Source organism: Blennius ocellaris (assembly GCF_963422515.1).
Source record: "Blennius ocellaris genome assembly, chromosome: 15".
Classification (NCBI taxonomy): Eukaryota; Metazoa; Chordata; class Actinopteri; order Blenniiformes; family Blenniidae; genus Blennius; species Blennius ocellaris.
Window position 1 is genome coordinate 2780683 of NC_137664.1, and position 18006 is coordinate 2798688.

The following is an 18006-nucleotide window of genomic DNA, read 5'->3' on the forward strand; positions in this document are numbered from 1 at the left end:
ATCTCTCTCTCTCCTTTACTGCCTCTCCCTCATTCTATCCCTCTCTCTCCCCATCTGTCTCTTCCTCAGTCTCTCCCTCATTCTATCTCTGTCTCCCCCCTCCTCCCTCACCGTCCAATCATTCTGTGTCGAATAAAACAAAACACAGAAGATGTGTGTTTTCTCGCGGGATTTAGCATGTGCACTTGCGAGTAACCAGAACTCTCCCCAATCTACTGTAACGTCAACATGAACGAGGTCAGCGGAGGTAAAGCAGAGAGCAAACGCCACACACCTCCCGCAGGAGGACAACAACGCAGCAGCAGGACCGCTACCTCCACCTTTGTGCAAGGAGGAGACGGAGGAGCACTGCCAGAGCCCTGCAAAATGACCTCCAGCAGGCCACAAATGTGCACGTGTCTGCTCAAACGGTCAGAAACAGACTCCATGAGGGTGGTGTGAGGGCCCCACGTCCACAGGTGGGGGGATGTGCTTGCAGCCCAACACCGTGCAGGACGTTTGGCAAATTCGCCACTGGCGCCCTGTGCTCTTCACAGATGAAAGCAGGTTCACACTGAGCACATGTGACAGACGTGACAGAGTCTGGAGACTGGATCCAGTTGAGCACATCTGGGACACGGGGGACTCGCTCCATCCACCAACGCCACATTGCACCGCAGACTGTCCAGGAGTTGGCAGATGCTTTAGTCCAGGCCTGGGAGGAGATCCCTCAGGAGACCATCCGCCACCTCATCAGTATGGCCAGGCGTTGTAGGGAGGTCATACACACCACTGAGCCTCATTTTGACTTGTTTTAAGGACGTTACATCAAAGCTGGATCAGCCCGTAGTGTGTTTTTCCACTTTATATGTCCAAATTCAGACCTCCATGGGTTAATAAATTTGATTTCCATTGATCGTTTCTTTGTGTGATTTTGTTGTCAGCACAATCAACTATGTAAAATACAAAGTATTTAATAGGAATATTTCATTCATTCAGATCTAGGATGTGTTTGCTTAGTGTCCCCTTTATTTATTTATATATTCAGAAAAGATATTTGCTTAAAGTCTCTATATTGTACGGAGCCCCTCTGGTGACATTGGTGAAAAAAATATGATTGCTTAATAACGCGTGGCCACGCGTTATTAAGGCGTGAGATATATAAGACGTGACCTTTAACTCATCATCATTGTTCCTTTAGCTGCTTGCAAACATGAGTTTGAATACATTTCGTTTTATTTCAATCTGGGAATGAATTACAATGATATTCTTCAGGCGCTTGCAGTTAGGCATGGAGTCATTCTTAGCAAGAGACACTTGCACAACACATCACACGCAAACAGTATGCTACGGAGCCCCTCTGGTGCTAAAGGAACAATGATGATGAGTTAAAGGTCACCTCTTATATATCTCACGCCTTAAGGACGCGTGGCCACGACTTATTTATCTCGTTCCCACGCCTTAATAACGCGTGGCCACGCGTTATTAAGCAATAATATTTTTTTTCACCAATGTCACCAGAGGGGCTCCGTAATATTGTGCAGTTTTTGTGTTTTTATTTGTACTCGAATAGAAATAAAGCTATAATGAATCTCGCGCCTTTAAGAGCTATTTATACGCGCGCGTCACGTGACCCGGCTGTCAAACATGGCCCCTTCCTTCTGGGTGTGAGGACCGAGGAGCGACAGCTGCTGACAAAAGGAGACAGATCTGTCCCAAAACAGGACGGCGGCGCCCCTCGGACCGGACCCTTTGTGCGGTAGGTCCTCCGGCCTCGGTCACGCCGTCTGCCCGGGATTCGAGCCCCCCCTCACCCCCCTCGGCCCGGGCTGCTGGTGCGCTGCAGACCCGGCGGATTCAGCTGAATTAGCTCGACGCTGCAGCGGCAGCAGCGGCGGCAGCAGCATCCCTGCGGTTCGGCTCCAGCGAGGGTCCGGCGGCTCCTTATCCGGTACCCAGTCCGCTTAAATCGGGACGTTGGGTGGAGATTTGACGTTTTGCTGATCCAGGCCAGAGGAGAGGGAGAGAGAGAGACACTGAGAGAGAGAGAGAGAGAGAGCCTGCAGGGAACAAAAGGTTGCAGCTCTTATTTCTCCTCGATCTCAGTCCAGGGGAGGGTGAAAAGGCGGAATTTTGACACAGGCTGGATGAATGTGCAAAAAGTGAGGCCATGGCTCATGGCGGGGGAGATAAAGCAAGAGCAAGGTCCAGTGATCGGCCGTCTCCAATCGCCAAGGTTGCATTAGTGTATACAAATATGGCTCCAAGGCCACGTTCTCGCCACAAAACCACACACCGGATGTTGAAAGTGACATTTCACCCTCTAAGGGTAAAATATCTGACGTCTGATTGCAGCAAAGCCTCTCAAAATATATATATATATATATATATATATATTTATTTTTTTAAGCATCACATGTCTTCATATAAAGCAGCAATCTGTGCATGTGTGCAGTGACAGGACGTCCCATCTCTGCCACTGCTTCTCGAAAGTCCTAAATCATCTTTTCCTAAATACAAAAAACATTTTCTAAAACTCAAATTCAGAATACGTTTAGTGAAGAATTCTAACGGCCATTATAAGCGTGGAATATAAAGAAACGGGGCAGGAGGAATTTAAAGAAAGCTTCATAAAAACAACCTCATGGTGTCATATTTAAATGGGGAAAAAAAACTACAAAATCCTTAGTTCTCGCAAAACGAGGTTGTAGTTTATGGTTGTTGTTTTTTTTTTTCCCTTTGCAAACTGATTCGACGGGGATGAACTTTCCAGGAAGCGTCACATGGAAGAAAATACCCGGAGGCTGCTTGACTGAATTGACTATTGTTGTGCACTTTCTCTAAACTGGCTTTATTTATTTATTTATTTATTTATTTTTAATTTACAAGAGGATTTCCTCAATGGTCCTGGATGACCGTTAAGCCTCGTGGAGACTTGAAGGTCAAAATGAGTTTTAAATGTTTCCTTTATGTAACGGTTCGTTGTGTCCTTGAACAAAACGTGGACATGTTGTACTTCTGATACATTCACTTGATTACCGTTTTTTTTTTTTTGGTTTGTTTGTTTGTTTGTAACAGAATAAAGTTCCGACAGCGTTGGACTCCCACTGATTTCTCTCTCTTCTTCTTTTTTTTTTGTTTTTTCCCCCCCAGCCAGGAGGGGAAGCAGTACCTGCCAAACCATGAAGTGCGCCAGGAGGACAAACTGACAGACAGAAGGCCTTCGTTGTGTTCCGATCCAGACCCCGTCTTCCTCCTCCTCCTCCTCCTCCTCCGCCTTCCTCCACCATGCATATCAGCCCCGTCCTGGTGGAGTCCACCGTGGTCCTGGCGGTGGTGCTGTGCGTCCACACGGTGGTGTGGAACCAGCACTCCTGGTGCAGCATCGCCCTGGTGGTGCAGGCCTTCTACGTGCAGCACAAGTGGGACCGCCTGCTGCGGTCGGGCGGCGCCGTGTTCCAGTTCCGCCCGGCGGCCAACAGCGGCATCGTGCCGGCCTCCATGGTGATGCCGCTGCTGGGCCTGGCGCTGCGGGAGAAGTGCTCCGCCTCGGGCAACGTCTACTTCGAGCGCTTCTCCATGGTGGTCACCATCACCGGCATGATGCTGGCGCTGTTCCTGTCGCTCATCGCGCTGGGCATCACGCGGCCGGTGCCCACCAACACCTGCGTGATCGCCGGCGTGGCGGGCGGCGCCATCCTCTACACCACCAAGCAGACGCTGACGGTGTCGGAGGTCATCGAGGTGCTGGAGGTGCTGCTGATCTTCGTGTACCTCAGCCTGATCGTGCTCTACCTGCTGCCGCGCTGCTTCACGCCCGGCGAGGCGCTGCTGGTGGTCGGCGGCATCAGCTTCGTCGTCAACCAGCTCATCAAGCGCTCGCTGAGCCTGGCGGAGGTCAAGGGCGACCCGGTGAACTACTTCCTGCCCGTGGTGGTGGTGGGCTCGCTGCTGCTGGGCGTGGTCTTCGCGCTGCTCTTCTGCTTCATGGAGTCGGAGACGTGGGTGTCGTCGCTCTTCTTCCACACCATGACGGCGGTGCTGGCGCTGGGGATCCTGATGCCGTGGCTGGCGCTGTTCATCGGCCGCCACCCGCTCATGTGGCTGCTGGACTTCGTGGCGCTGAGCGAGCGGCGCCTCTGCCTGCTGGCCTACTGGGCGCTGCTGGCCGTCGTGGCCACCGCCGTCGTGCTCCACCAGAACTACCAGCGCCGGGCGGGCTCCAAGAAGCACCAGGCGTCCACCGTCGTCAGGAAGTACTTCCACCTGATCGTGGTGGCCACGTACGTCCCGGGGCTGATCTACGACAAGCAGCTGCTCCACGTGGCGTCGGTGGGCTGCCTCGCCGTCTTCCTGTTCCTGGAGTACGTGCGCTACTTCCGGATCCGGCCCCTGGGCCAGCTGCTGCGGCAGCTGCTCACGCTGTTCCTGGACGAGCGGGACTCGGGGCCCCTCATCCTCACCCACGTCTACCTGCTGCTCGGCGTGTCGCTGCCCATCTGGCTCTTCCCCTCGCCCTGCGCCCCCAAGGGGGTCCTGCCCGGCGCCGGCGGCCTGGTGCCGTACGCCGGCGTGCTGGCGGTGGGCGTGGGCGACACGGTGGCCTCCGTGTTCGGCAGCGCCGTGGGGGAGATCCGCTGGCCCGGCACCAAGAAGACCATGGAGGGGACGGCCACGTCGGTGTTCGCGCAGGTCATCGCCGTGGCCGTGTTCCTCATCTTCGACGGCAGCATCAACCTGAACTCCACCTACTCGTGGATCGTGGGCTCCGTCACGCTGGTGGCGCTGCTGGAGGCCTACACCTCGCAGATAGACAACCTCCTGCTGCCGCTCTACCTCTTCGTCCTGCTGCTGCTTTGAATTGGCCACAAAACGAAACAAACGACGCTGGCGGACGATTAAGAGACGGCGGCAAGACGAGCCACGAGTCCCTTTAGGAACGGGTCCGCTGGGACGAGTCGAATCCGATCGACTCCCACGATCGGAAAGAAACACGCGGTTCGGTAAAACGCGCCGACTAGTTTTTTTTTTTCTTTTGAAAGTATTAGTTTCAGGAAATGTGACTTCAATTCTATGCAGCCTGGCGCATGCTTGGGTTTCCTGCTTTTTTTTTTTTTTTTTTTCCTTTTTTAGGTCAATAAGCTCGAGATCACGTGTGAATGTGATCCGTCTGTTCCGGTCCGGCCACACGAGGCAGTATTCTGCAAAAAAAAACAAAACATCCAGATTATATATAAATAAACCCGCAGCAGGTTATTAACAGCGGTTAGTGCAGGGAATAGAATTGGAGTTGGGAGCTTGGAATATTTACGTTTGCATGGTCTGCAGGTGTCCTGGTTTTTGTTTCCCCCCGCCCCAAAAAGAAAAGATTTGACGATTTTTAAATTCGCTGAATGTCTGGATAGTGTATGGATAGCCTATAAAACCCTTTATGACATAAGTCTAGTTAGAAAATGTTCAAATGCACTGGAAAATGTGTGTGTATATATATATATATATATATATATATAAAGACAAGTGACTGCAAACATTTCACTCAACTTCTTTTTTTCTCCGAATTGTTTCTGGTGCATTTAATGACACGCATTTACACCGAAGCCATTTGTTTACACTTGATGACGGTAGTTTTGACGGCTTTATTCACGCGTCGTCAATAAATCTGTAAAAATCGACTCGGCGTGACGTTTAAAGTCTCGGTTTTCTTCAGAGTCATTTTCAGCATTTCGGAAGAGTTGCTAAATATTCCCGGCGGCAGTGTTCGCTTTCCCACTTTGACCCCTGAAACACTCGGCCGCTGACGCCGGCAACTCCTGAATTACGCAACGGGAGATTCGGCTTCGCAAAGTGGGGAAACAAATGTCTTTTGATTTTTTTTGGGGGGGGGGGGGATCTTTTCCCCTCAACCTCGCCTCTAGAAGAACATTATTTAAACTTAACATGTACATTTCTTTCAATCTTTTTTTTTTTTTTTGCCTCCCCGACGGCAATATGAAGTATTTAAAAAAATATTTGCCTTAAGAAGTGTATTTTCTATCACGCGTGAGCGAAACTCAACTCTTTACCACGAAGGGCTGATTTCTACTTCGGTGTGGCTGAAACTCACGACGCTCCTGCATGACGCCAACGTGGAATCCAGTACTGTAACATGTCGGCAGGTATAATACGCCACATTTTTTAGTATTTCCGACGGTTTGATGGAACCCCCCCCCTCCCACTGAAATATTTATCTGAATATATAAATTTTTCTTCGTGGTACTGAGCCTCCACGATAAAACCCCCAAAATTTTATGTTGTGATTTCTTTCTCCTCGCATGTTTGTTTTTCCATCATCCTTACATTTAAAAAAAGAAAACAAAAAAACCAGTATAACACTGCATGTTGAGTGCGAACATTTTAATCTATAGGGATTTAGCAGGAGGGCCCAGGTACGGTGGCCACGAAGGGTAAAAAAAAAAAAAACGAAACTGTGAAACCCTACAACACAAAACAAGGTTTGTTCCAGAGATGCTGTGTTAAATGTAAATAAAAAAGGAAATGCAATGATTTGGAAAAAAATGCAGGAACCCACATGGCAGATAAACAACGCAAGATGTGTTGTTTTGTTGTTTTTTTTACTTTTCATCTGAACTATTTAAATACGTTTTGAAATTGAAGGCAACAAGGGAAATGGACATTTTCTGGAAACAAACAAAAACATAAGCGGCACATATTAAAATATGCAAAAAACTGACAAGACTAGTACAATCACTGTCTAATTTCTTCTTCGTGTTCAATCAGAAGATAAAATTGCTCAAATATAAATCATCTCATTTGAACAGAAATAAACAAAAAACAAAGCAGGAGTGAAGCTGATTGGTGTAACTGTTGATGGGAAAATGCTGAATAAACGTGGATTGAAATGTCAGTTTGGTGTCAATGAGAAGTCAATCAATCATTTGAAAAATGTTTATTTGATTTAAAAGTTTTTTGGTCCTGAAACATTTGTCAAGTGTTTTTCACAGTTATTATGTGATTGCAGAGCATCGGACTGGAGGTCAGAGGAATGTAAAAGGTTTTTTTTAAAAACTTGCACATTTTTACATGAATTCCAGTCCTTCTTTAGGGGAAAATGAAGACGTCCTTCATTTAGTGTAGAGTGGCTGGAAGGGGAGCTCCTCAGACGGCTGCAACCTTTAAAGATGAAGCAGACGATAAAATACAGTCAAGGAGGGTTTTTAAAAGTGGCGCTGCAGCGAGAAATACTTTTACCTTCATATTTTTTAAGAAGAAATCACGATTATGAAGGTCGAAGCTGAGAGTAAATTTAATCATTTACTCCCACTGAAAGTGGAATGACGAATTAAAATGATCATTTTCTTGATCCCATCTGCTTTGACTGACTAATTTTTTGCATTTTTTTTTTTTGCTTTTTAAACTGCTTGGCGAATTGTTCGACAAAATCATAACACATTATTAAAAATTTTTTTTAGCATGTTTCAATGTGCATTTTGAGTACGTGCTTCCATTTTCACAAAAATGCCATCTACTTTAATTTGCACTTTTTTTGGGGGGGGGCACATTTTTCGAATTTTGCACATATTTTGATTTTTCATGTACTGGCAACACTTCAAATATGAGGCGGAAGGAAAAGATGTGGGAAAAAAATAAACAGACTTAGGATAGTGATCTTTGTGCCCCGCCTCTTAAAGAGACAGGCACACAGAATTACAAAACACTGAAGAAAAAAAAAAATCAACCTTGTTCTCACAAGTTTTTTTTTACTATTTTTTAAAAAATGTTTTAAAAATAGGCGTTTATATCACACATATACTTAATTTAAGTGTTTAAATTGGGTTGGGACGACGAGTCATAATAGTTGGACTCCAACTGGCGACAACCTGATCAGTCGACCAATTTTCTACTTGTGTACGAGTCGGGTAAGTTATTTCTCGGCAATTCACGATCAAGTAATGAGCAAAAACATCTTTCTAATAAATAATCAGGTGATGCATGCTTTAGCTTTACAGAGAACATTTCATGTATAAGTTTCAAATCGATGCGTAAATTTGATTTACAGCTCGTCCTGTACTTCCTGTGTTAATACTACGTCCTCTTTTTTTTTTAGGCAGTACTGTCCCTCAAATAAAGTCAAAGTTTTCCAGCTTAAATAAAAAGCATAGACGTTTTTCGCCCCCCCCACCCCCTGCCAGTTTCGATTCTCTTATTTTGAAAAGTCGGGCGAACTCTCTCTCTCACCAGTTGTCGGCGCTCCAGCGGGTGTCCTGGGCCTCCATGAGGTGGAAGGTGTAGACGTGGCGAGAGTCGTCGGACGTGTTGACGGCGCTCCGGTGCACCACCTCGCCGTGGATGAGGACGACGGCGCCTGAAATGCAACGGGCCGTGAAAACGTGCCGCCGACGCAAGACCTCGGGTTTTCAGATCAGTTTCTTAACATTTCACGACCTAAAAAAAACTTAATGAGGGAAAAGTTCAAAGATCAGGCGGTGTCAACTAATTACCCGTTGTTAATATAATAGTAATAATTAATTACCTTGTTTATTACCAGTATAGAGTTAAATCAAGACTAATAAAGTCATTTTACCTATTGAGATGCACAGACTTCCTGTTTTAATTTCCTTTTTTTGTGGGGGAATTCATCACATACTGTTGTTAAAAGTAATTTTAAGAGTTTTTTTTTTTTTTTTTACTTTTTAGTTTCTCTCTTAATGTTCGCTTTTCAATCATTCATTTAAATACCAGTTAATTTTGGTGACTTATCTGTGTAAGAGACGTGCCACATGACATAATAGTATAATAATAATAGTATCGTGTTAAAATAGTTTGTGATTCCAATTAAACGTCTCACATAGAGTTTTTTCACGTTGCAAGAAGTGAACGCTAAAATGTCATGTTGTACGAATACAATGAAAAAAAAGTGAGTTAAAGGGGGGAAAAAGTGACATAATCTGAAGGGACGTTTTGAAAAAAAAAAAAAAGAAAGAAAGAAAAGAAAAAGTTCATTTTAGTTTGTTTAAAGTTGCTTCAAAGTCCTCAGACTGAACTCACGACAGGATCAAATTCTACAAAAAGTCAAAATGACCTTTTTTAACCGGCGCCGCCACAAACTTGTCGTCGTCGTACTGCTGCTCTCTGCCCACGAAGTCCGTGAGCGGAAAAGTACCTTTGTGGGTTCGAACCATACGTCGAGTGATTCCACCTGAGAGAGAGAGAGAGAGAGAGAAACCGTGGTTTTTTTTTTGTTTTTTTTACTACTTTATAAATGGCGGTGCTGGGCTGAACCCCACACGTTCGGTTCGTACTATTGTGCGACCCCGGGATGAACCACAGGCAGCCGTTGTTGACGGTGGCGTCTTCCAGAGCGATCCAGAGGCCCACGACCCGGCCCAGAGGCTCCGTGTACAGGAAGGTGGCGTCTTGGTGTGGAGTCACTGGACAGAAATGGTTTTTATTTAAATTAATTTACTACATTAAATTAAATTAAATTTAACTACATTAAATTTAATTACATTAAATTTAACTAAATAAAATAAAATAAAATAAATTGAATTACATAAAATTAAATTACATTAAATTTAACTAAATAAAATACATTTAATTACATAAAATTAAATTACATAAAATTACATAAAATTAAATTACATAAAATTACATAAAATTAAATTACATAAAATTACATTTACATAAAATAAATTAAATTAAACTAAACTAAAATTACACTACATTACATAAAATAAAAATAAAAATAAAAATAAAAATAAAAATAAAATAAAATAAAATAAAATAAAATTAAATAAAATAAAATTAAATAAAATAAAATAAAATAAAATAAAATAAAATAAAATAAAATTAAATGCAATTTAATTAATTTTAATACAATTAAATTTAATAAAATAAACAATATCAAGTTACACACTAAATAACAGAAAACGTAGTCGCATAAATCATCTATAAATCTACATTTCTATTGGAAACATCACAAAACAATGCAGTTGTAGAGGTCTGTACTGTTTATTGCCAAATTCAAGAAATAAGTTTGAAATGTACAACACGCAAACTTTTGATAATATGACCTCAAGCATCTGAGGAGTAGACGTCCAAAATATATTATTATATCTCTTTATTTCAAACATTTAACACGTAATAAGACAGTAAAACAATAATTCTATTCCTCCTTTTTTTCTTTCTGTTATTTCTATTCTATTACTACTAATAATGAGAAAAGTAAAGAAATAATAATTTAATTAATTAACTAAAAAGAAATATTATTTGCTGTTTGAAAAGTAGAAGGAGGAAACAAAATGCTTAACCAGCCCTCCCAACAACATTTTTTTTAAAAACCTCACCAATTCAAAACATTCCAATGATTTTTGAAACCAAATAAGAAAATCATTTAAAAAAAAACTAAAAACGAAAAATAGTATTCAGACAACCTGAAAACAATAAATATTCACAGGAGATTTATTTGAATCGTAAATATATTATGGATTTAACGCATCGCGTTTTATCGGTGTGAATTGATGCAACGTGAACACAAACATTTTTTTTTAATCTGCAGTCACTCGTCTATGTAAAGTTAATCTCAACATTAAGACTTAATGTCAATGTTATGAAAAAAGTCTTTAAAAAAATGTGAATTAAAAAAAAAATGCATTTCTTACCTTCGCCACCATTTCCTGGTTGCTGGAAAAGAGTTTTCTTTTTAAAAATCTATTAAAGTTTCCTCATCAAGCTCACATGATAATAAAAGTATTCCAGATGGAGGCCTTACCTTAAAGATGTACATGCCTTGCAGTACGACAGGACTCACCAAACCCAGTTTTTTAGCGACTCCCTTTGGGAGAAACGGCGGATTGAAGTGTTTGAGTTCCTCGGCGAGGAAAGTTCCTCATCCTGCCGGTAAACTCACCTGCACTTTGGGTGAATGTGTGACTTTTCTGTACAAGGGCTCGAAGGCATGGAGCGCTAAAAATTAAAATAATCCAAAAAAAAAGTTAGTCCTTTGTGACAGACGGGGGATTAAACTGGATCTCACCGTGTCCAACTTTGTTAAGAGATCGTTGTTTTGGTACGATGAATTCCCCTTGGAAGAAAAGAAGCACTAGCTTTAATACACACACATAAAACATTTTTTTTTTTTTTATTTCACTGCAGCTCACCTTTGTCATCAAAAACTCCCTTTTCGAAGAAGAAGCGGACCTTATCGCCGCTGGTGATGAAATAGTCGGCGTTTCCCTGCAGGTCAGAGTTTCACTTCAGTTGGAGGAATCACACGCACGCACGCACGCACGCACGCACGCACGCACGCACGCACGCACGCACGCACGCACGCACGCACACACACACACACACACACACACACACACACACACACACACACACACACGCACACACGCTCTAAGGGTCAAAGTAGCTATGAGGCAGAACAGACCAGCCAGAACACTGTGACCATATCATTACATTGCGTTTCAGGGCCTCGTTCACACTGCCGGGCAAAGTGACACAATTCACATTTTTTTATTATTATTTTTTTTTTAACTCAGTGACTCGTGACTCGTGTCTGAAAAGTTTTGTGCTCGGATGAAAACTCGCAAGTCTGATTTATTCCAGACCGGACCAGACCAGACCAGGCAAGGCCAGACCAGACCAGGCCAGACCAGACCAGACCAGACCAGGCCAGACCCAGGTCTCGTCCAGACGTGCGACCGCCTCGGATATTTTTCTACATTCGACTGCTTTCGTCTAGATTTTGTCGCCTCGTTTTTTTTGTTTTTTTTTTAAAGTGAATCTACACACGTTGAACTGTGTTGCCAGATAAGTCGGCGTCCCCCAACTGAGTAGCCAAACTCTCTTTACCTTTTTAACCTGGTTTATTTCATTATGTTCTTTACTTTTACCGTTTTAACTTGAACTGATTGAGAGGTCTTTTTTTGTGTGTTTTTCTTTTTTTTTTTTTAAATGTCGTTTGGACTGAAAAGAACGAGTCACATCTGGTAACCCCGGTTGCTGACCGGCGTGGCGTCCATGTTCACTTCTGTAAATTACGGTGGCCCTGAAGTACAAACCACAACAACAAATGACTAAACACAACAAATTCAAAAACAAAACACAAAGGTTCATTTCTGTTGTGTTTTTCAATTTGTTGTTGTGTTTTTCAATTTGCAGTTGTGTTTTTCAATTTTCTGTTGTGTTTTTCAACTTGTTGTTGTGTTTTTCAATTTGTTGTTGTGTTTTTCCAATTTGTTATTGTGTTTAATGATTTGTTGTTGTGTTTTTCAATTTGTTGTTGTATTTTTCAGTTTGTTGTTGTATTTTTCAGTCTGTTGTTGTATTTTTCAATTTGTTGTTGTGTTTTTCAATTTGTTGTTGGGTTTTTCAGTTTGTTGTGTTTTTCCAATTTGTTATTGTGTTTAATGATTTGCAGTTGTTTTTCAATTTGTTGTTGTTAGATAATAAATAAATAAATAAGGTCATAATGTTTTGGCTGATCGTCATAGTTTCTTACCTGCATCTTTTTTTTTTGTGTGTGTGTAAAGAGGCAAGTTGTGGAAAGCATGTGGGAGAAAAGAGTCGCTGGATGAGCGTCTGACGGCGTCAGGGAAACATTTGGTGTGTGTGTGTGTGTGTGTGTGTGTGTGTGTGTGTGTGTGTGTGTGTGTGTGTGTGTGTGTGTGTGTGTGTGTGTGTGTGTGTGTGTGTGTGTGTGTGTGTGTGTGTGTCACCTGCTCCTTCAGCTGCTCGTCGTGGTCGGTGGAGAAGGTGATGCGGCAGTGGTCGGGGACGTCCATCTCGTCCACGATCTCCACCATCCGCTGCCGCAGCTCGTCGCACTCCCGGGGGGTGAGCAGCCCGTCCAGCACCACGTAGCCGTCCTCCCGGTACTGCCGTCGCAAACAAACACAAACACAAACACAAACACAAACGAGACGCCATATTTGATCGTTTCTAAACTGGGATGAACATGAACAAATGACTTTTGACGCTAAAACATATACAGTATTTCAATGAATGTCTGGATTCTATAGAAAGCTAATTAAAAACTTCCAAAAAAAGTGGTTAATTAAAAACGCTAGAAATCAAGACGTGCGTCATATTTAAGTATGAAGTATTCAAAAAGAAAAACATAAAACTTCAATTCGAATCAAATAAGTTGCATTAAAGCTTCTGTGACCTTGAGACCTTTGATTAAAACAATATTAAGCGTAGCGTCACATTAAACGACCCGATGTCTGCAAAGTTCACAAGAAACATGTTTAAACATTAAAAAAAGAATAAAACAGCTTTCAAAGTTCTGCCTGTACTTTTGATACAAAGACGTGATTATTGTGTAATGAAGTTTCCTAAACATGATCTATAGAGAATCTTTTTTTTTTTTCCAAGCTTAAGTTATTTTAGCAGTTTTTGGCCATTTTAGGGTTTTTTTCTTTTTCCTTTTTTTTTTTTTGCTGATTATTATAGTTTTAGCTGATTCAACCAGTTATAAACATTTTAGCTTTTTTCTTTCTTTTTTTAAATGTTAAATCAATATAACATTTTTTACGGTTTCTAGGTTTTTTTATTTATTTATTTTTTAGCTTTTAATACCTTTTTTTTTACAAGTTATTTTAGCTGTTTTCAGCTATTTAAAAAAAATAGAAAAAAAAAATGTGTATCTTGTGTACGAACATGGACTCCCTATTTGATTGTTTGCGTTATTTGATGTTATATATATATATATATATATATATATATATATATACAAACATTAACTTTGAATAAAGCAGTTTTAATTCCAATTTTAGTTGTGAAGTTTGCTAGTTTTTTCATGTTTTACAACAAAATAGAATATATATCTACAGTGCCTCTGCACTCTTTAAAAAAATAAAGTTGTCTCTTGTAACTCAGCAACAAAATGCAGAATTGCAACGCTGCTTTTTTTTTTTTTTTTTTTTTAAACATTAAACTTGGTTGCGTTGCACAATCTGCTGCAGTTAAAGGTTAACGTGAAATAACGGACTGACTTGACTTCTTTTGTTTCTCTGCACGAACATAGAAAGAAAAGAGTAAATCCAGTGCCTTTCATGACATTAGTTTACTCAGCAGGGACACTTCGGTCTGCAACATGTTATGTAATCAGGTCGAAAGTGCTCGTGGAGGGGGGGAGAAATGCACAGAGGAATAAAAATAATTTAAAAAACAACCTTATGCATGACAAACAAAGCAGATATAGTCGCTTCGCTTTGCAGTAATCCTCACCTTCTCCACATCTCGATCTGTCATGAACTCCATGTTGTCGTGCAGGAGAGGCTCCTCGTCATCGGTTCACGGGGCGTCGAGCGTCTCGTGCGCCTCGAAACCGTCGATTTCCGACCATGTGACGACGAGTCCGAGCCAAATTACAGCGGAACCGGAGAGGAGCAGCGGCGGCGGCGGCGGCCGTTAAGAGGATTTTGGACTTTTAACTCTTTCCTCCTCAATCCCGAGGCTTTAAGAGTTCGATGTAGTTGCACAGAGCGGCCTGCAGGCGTCGCGCATATGTCGCGGTGATATGGACAAGACTTTCAAAGTGAGGCGCGGCGCCCTCTGTCGGCCGCGCTGGGTTACTACTTGCACGAATCAGGAAGCAACGTGACTGTCCAGTTTGAAAATTTAAATAATTTAAAAGAAAGTAAAGTAGCAGTTATAAACATTTTCTTCGCATTTCTAATTTGCTAAAACACTACAGTGGGGTCAGTTATTAGCAGATATATATATATATATATATATATATATATATATAAAAAAAACAAGCAGTTTCCACAATCTGCTGTGGAAGTATTTTTAATTTATTATAGTTTTAAGGTGTGTTAATGTAATTTTGAAAACTTGAGTTGGATAAAGCCTCACCGCTCAGTATTGAACCCTGCTCATGTAAAAAAAAAAAAAAAATCCAATATACAACAAAAAAGGCAATTTTTTTTAAATGTTTGACCTTGCTTTTGTATTTTTACCTCATTCAAGTATTGTAATTCCAGTTTTTTTTCCATCTGATTGAAGCAGAATTTATTAAAAACTACACAAACAGTTTAATTGCTCACATCAGATGTGGTATATTCTTCATAACAGGTGGATAAAACATGTGATAAAACATTAGCAAGGCATTACTGATTAATCTGGTCCTTCTTCCACTAACCTCTGAAATGTAGCTCAAAGTCTAAATAACCAGCTTTTTTTGACCGCCCCCCCCCACAAAAAAAAAAGCTATTATTAACGTAAGGTCTTATGAAAGTAAAAACAGCAGTCAGTGTTAAGTGTTATTTTATTATCGTGTCATAATGGTACAAAAAGTAGCGTTAGAACATTAGGAAATCAAACTTCATTTCTCCATAACTACAGACATTACAGCTCAAAAAGCCAGCGGTCCGTCCCGCTTGGCAACAGTGAAATCGTAAAGGCCTTGTTTTTTTGTTTTTTTTGTTTAAATTAAAATCAGGTGTGACGCAGATGGCACCGACTGAAACCGGGCCCGTCTGCACGGCGTGCAAGTTAATATTCAACATGGCTGCCAGTCGGGTGTCAGTGGGAGGCGAAAGGCATGCTCCAAAATGACGACAAACTTAATTAATATCCCTGATCTACAGGCATCAGAATACAGAGAGGAACTCGCTGGATAGAGGAAATACAATCGTGTATTTATATTAAAAAAAAAACGAACAAAAAAACCAAAACAAAATATATATATATATCTTATACACACGTCGAGGCAATGCAAATATGGCAGTTTTAAGAATAATGCTATTTGTGGTTCAGGTGAATTCTCCCGTGTTCGTCCAACCCGAAGGTCCAGGATGATCGGGACAGGGAAAAGGAAAAAAAAAAAAGCCACAAGATCCGAGTCGGTTCGTTTCTTTTCTAAACTGCTCTCTTCAGGTCAGAGTCCCGGCGGATTGGATCCGGTTCTACGTCATTGTGGGGCGGAGTCACAGTAACAAACACACACACATAAAAAAAAATTAAAGGATGTGTCCCGTACTTCCTGTTTCCACGGAGATAGAAGTCAGAGTGAAAAGCTGCATTTCGACCCGTTTCTATAGAGATGAAGTTGGAGCACCCCCCACACCCTGTTTCTACTGGGACTCGTACTGTGGTTTGATAAACATCGGAGTTGTCGCTACGAAGCACAAACAAACCATCCAAACTTCCCTCTTTGGGTAAACCTCTGGAGGAAATGTGTGTGTGTGTGGGGGGGGGGGGCCTGTGCTGCAACGCTGAGTCACAGCTGTGGAGGTCAGAGGAAAAACAACGGTGGCAGTTCCCGTCATGTAATCCCTCCACGACGGATCGCTGGAACCAGAACCCCCCCCCCCCCCCCCCGTTTCAAATATCAAAGAGTTCCTAATAAGAAACTTTTCTATGGCACTCGTCATCTTCAGACTATTTAATACTCCCTCAAGGGATTCATCTCAAAACTCCTCCAGGTCCGACTTTCTCCCGAAAAAAAAAAAAAAAAAGCAATGAAAGTAAATAACTTATTTGGAGTGCGAATCAATCGACATGAACCAGCATGTTAAAGTGAAAAACAATCGCTGTGTGTGTGTGTGTGTGTTCGAATTTTACATACACTTGTGCAAAGGGGAGTGATTTATGGTCGAGACCGCTCCAGCAGTCAGTGTTCCGTTTTTAATCGGGTGAAGCAGATTGCAGCGCCGATTGTGCTGAATAAGCAAAAAAAAAAAAAACAACCCATGACCTAATGTTAAACTTCAAAATGAGAAGCGAAGGCTTTCGAGATGGAAGCTGCTTTAGTGCATTAAGGCAAAAACATCACTACAGTTTTGTTTGAACCCCCCCCCCCTCCTCCATTCGTTGATTTAACACAGGCACAATTTACGACACTACTTACTGTGGTTAAGTTGTACGACGGATGTTTTTGGCCACGAACCCTGGATTGATTACGATCCACTAATACTCCTGGAACAATAACCTCCAACCCTCCAAACTTCATTATTTAATATCCGGATGCTAAATCTCACCTTTGCCTGCGTCAAAACAGATAGAAACTTATTTAAAGGTGTACAGGAGGATGTTATACGTCCGGGTGGATCATCGAGACTATTGGTCCTCCCAACTGTCAATCATTCTGGTGACGTAAGGCCGTCGGACGTGCTCGTCCCCGGGTAGCCTGGATCTATTAGTTTTCACTTTCGCTTTCCACTGACGCTTCAGTCGCCAAGTTTCTACTCCACAGGTAAAGTTTGGCATTCTATTTGGAGAAATCCATTTCATATCACTTCCAGTAAAAGTGATCTAACGTCTATATTGTAACTTTCCAGGGTTGATTAGTTTGTTTTGTAATTTGCATCGTCAGTAGTTATTACGGTGAGCTTGTGTGAGCGACGCCGACTTGTGAACAGAGACGTGCACGAGGAGAACTGGGCGCGTGCACGTGTCTCGCACACGTTTTAGTAGGCGTTCCGTCTCGGGAGCAGGTTGAGCGTTGCGCATGTGCATTTTTTTCAAAAGGTGGAGAGGGCGGTTCTTTCCTAAAATTCGGGCAAATCCTCCTGTACACCTTTAATTCGGAACCAGAGCATTAATGAGACTCAGGTATTTTCTCAGATTCTCTTCATTGTGCGACCTTAAAGCCGGTTGCTGCTCAACGCATTCGACACCGGCGACCCCTTCAAATTAAAAGCTCAGACAAAAAAAACAACAACGGAGCAATGGATTAGCGTGAAACTGATATCCCAAAAAAAAAACAACCTTCAAAAGAGTCCGGTAGTGAAGCGTGGATCGTTTCTCCACCGTGGCACCCTGCGTCGTTAACGCTAACGTTAACGCTAACGCTAACGCTAACACCCGCCGTTAGAAATTAATCCTTCCGTCCGTCATCGAGTCAATAAGGCCGGAGCTGTGAGAATCACCTCACGTTTCCTCTTCCTCATGTCGGCCCGAGCCGGAGAGAACGTGATCCGGCCACACCTTCATGCTTCAAAAAAAAAAAAAAAAAAAAAAACGACGACAAAGAAAAAAATAAACGGTCTCAGTTACACGTAAAAAAGAAGGTCTTTG

The 18006-nt window shown here is 42.2% G+C and overlaps 2 protein-coding genes across 2 annotated transcripts; one reads left to right on the top strand and one right to left on the bottom strand.

The window, feature by feature from the left end:
- Nucleotides 1-3267: 3267 nt before the first annotated feature.
- On the top strand, nt 3268-5306 carry dolk (dolichol kinase; the record flags this gene model as incomplete). The annotated part of the gene is made up of 1 exon (XM_080510584.1): nt 3268-5306. The coding sequence occupies one exon, from the start codon at nt 3268-3270 to the stop codon at nt 4837-4839; it is 1572 nt and encodes a 523-aa protein (XP_080366710.1). The 3' UTR covers nt 4840-5306.
- Nucleotides 5307-6852: 1546 nt separating this feature from the next.
- On the bottom strand, nt 6853-14367 carry phyhd1 (phytanoyl-CoA dioxygenase domain containing 1). Its single transcript, XM_080510328.1, has 11 exons — nt 14212-14367; nt 12699-12857; nt 11136-11211; nt 11012-11059; nt 10886-10941; nt 10748-10810; nt 10638-10659; nt 9279-9407; nt 9059-9175; nt 8215-8341; nt 6853-7149 (listed from the first exon to the last, which is right to left on the bottom strand). Exons 1-11 carry the CDS (start codon nt 14242-14244, stop codon nt 7101-7103), a joined length of 879 nt encoding a protein of 292 aa, XP_080366454.1. The 5' UTR covers nt 14245-14367; the 3' UTR covers nt 6853-7100.
- Nucleotides 14368-18006: the final 3639 nt, after the last annotated feature.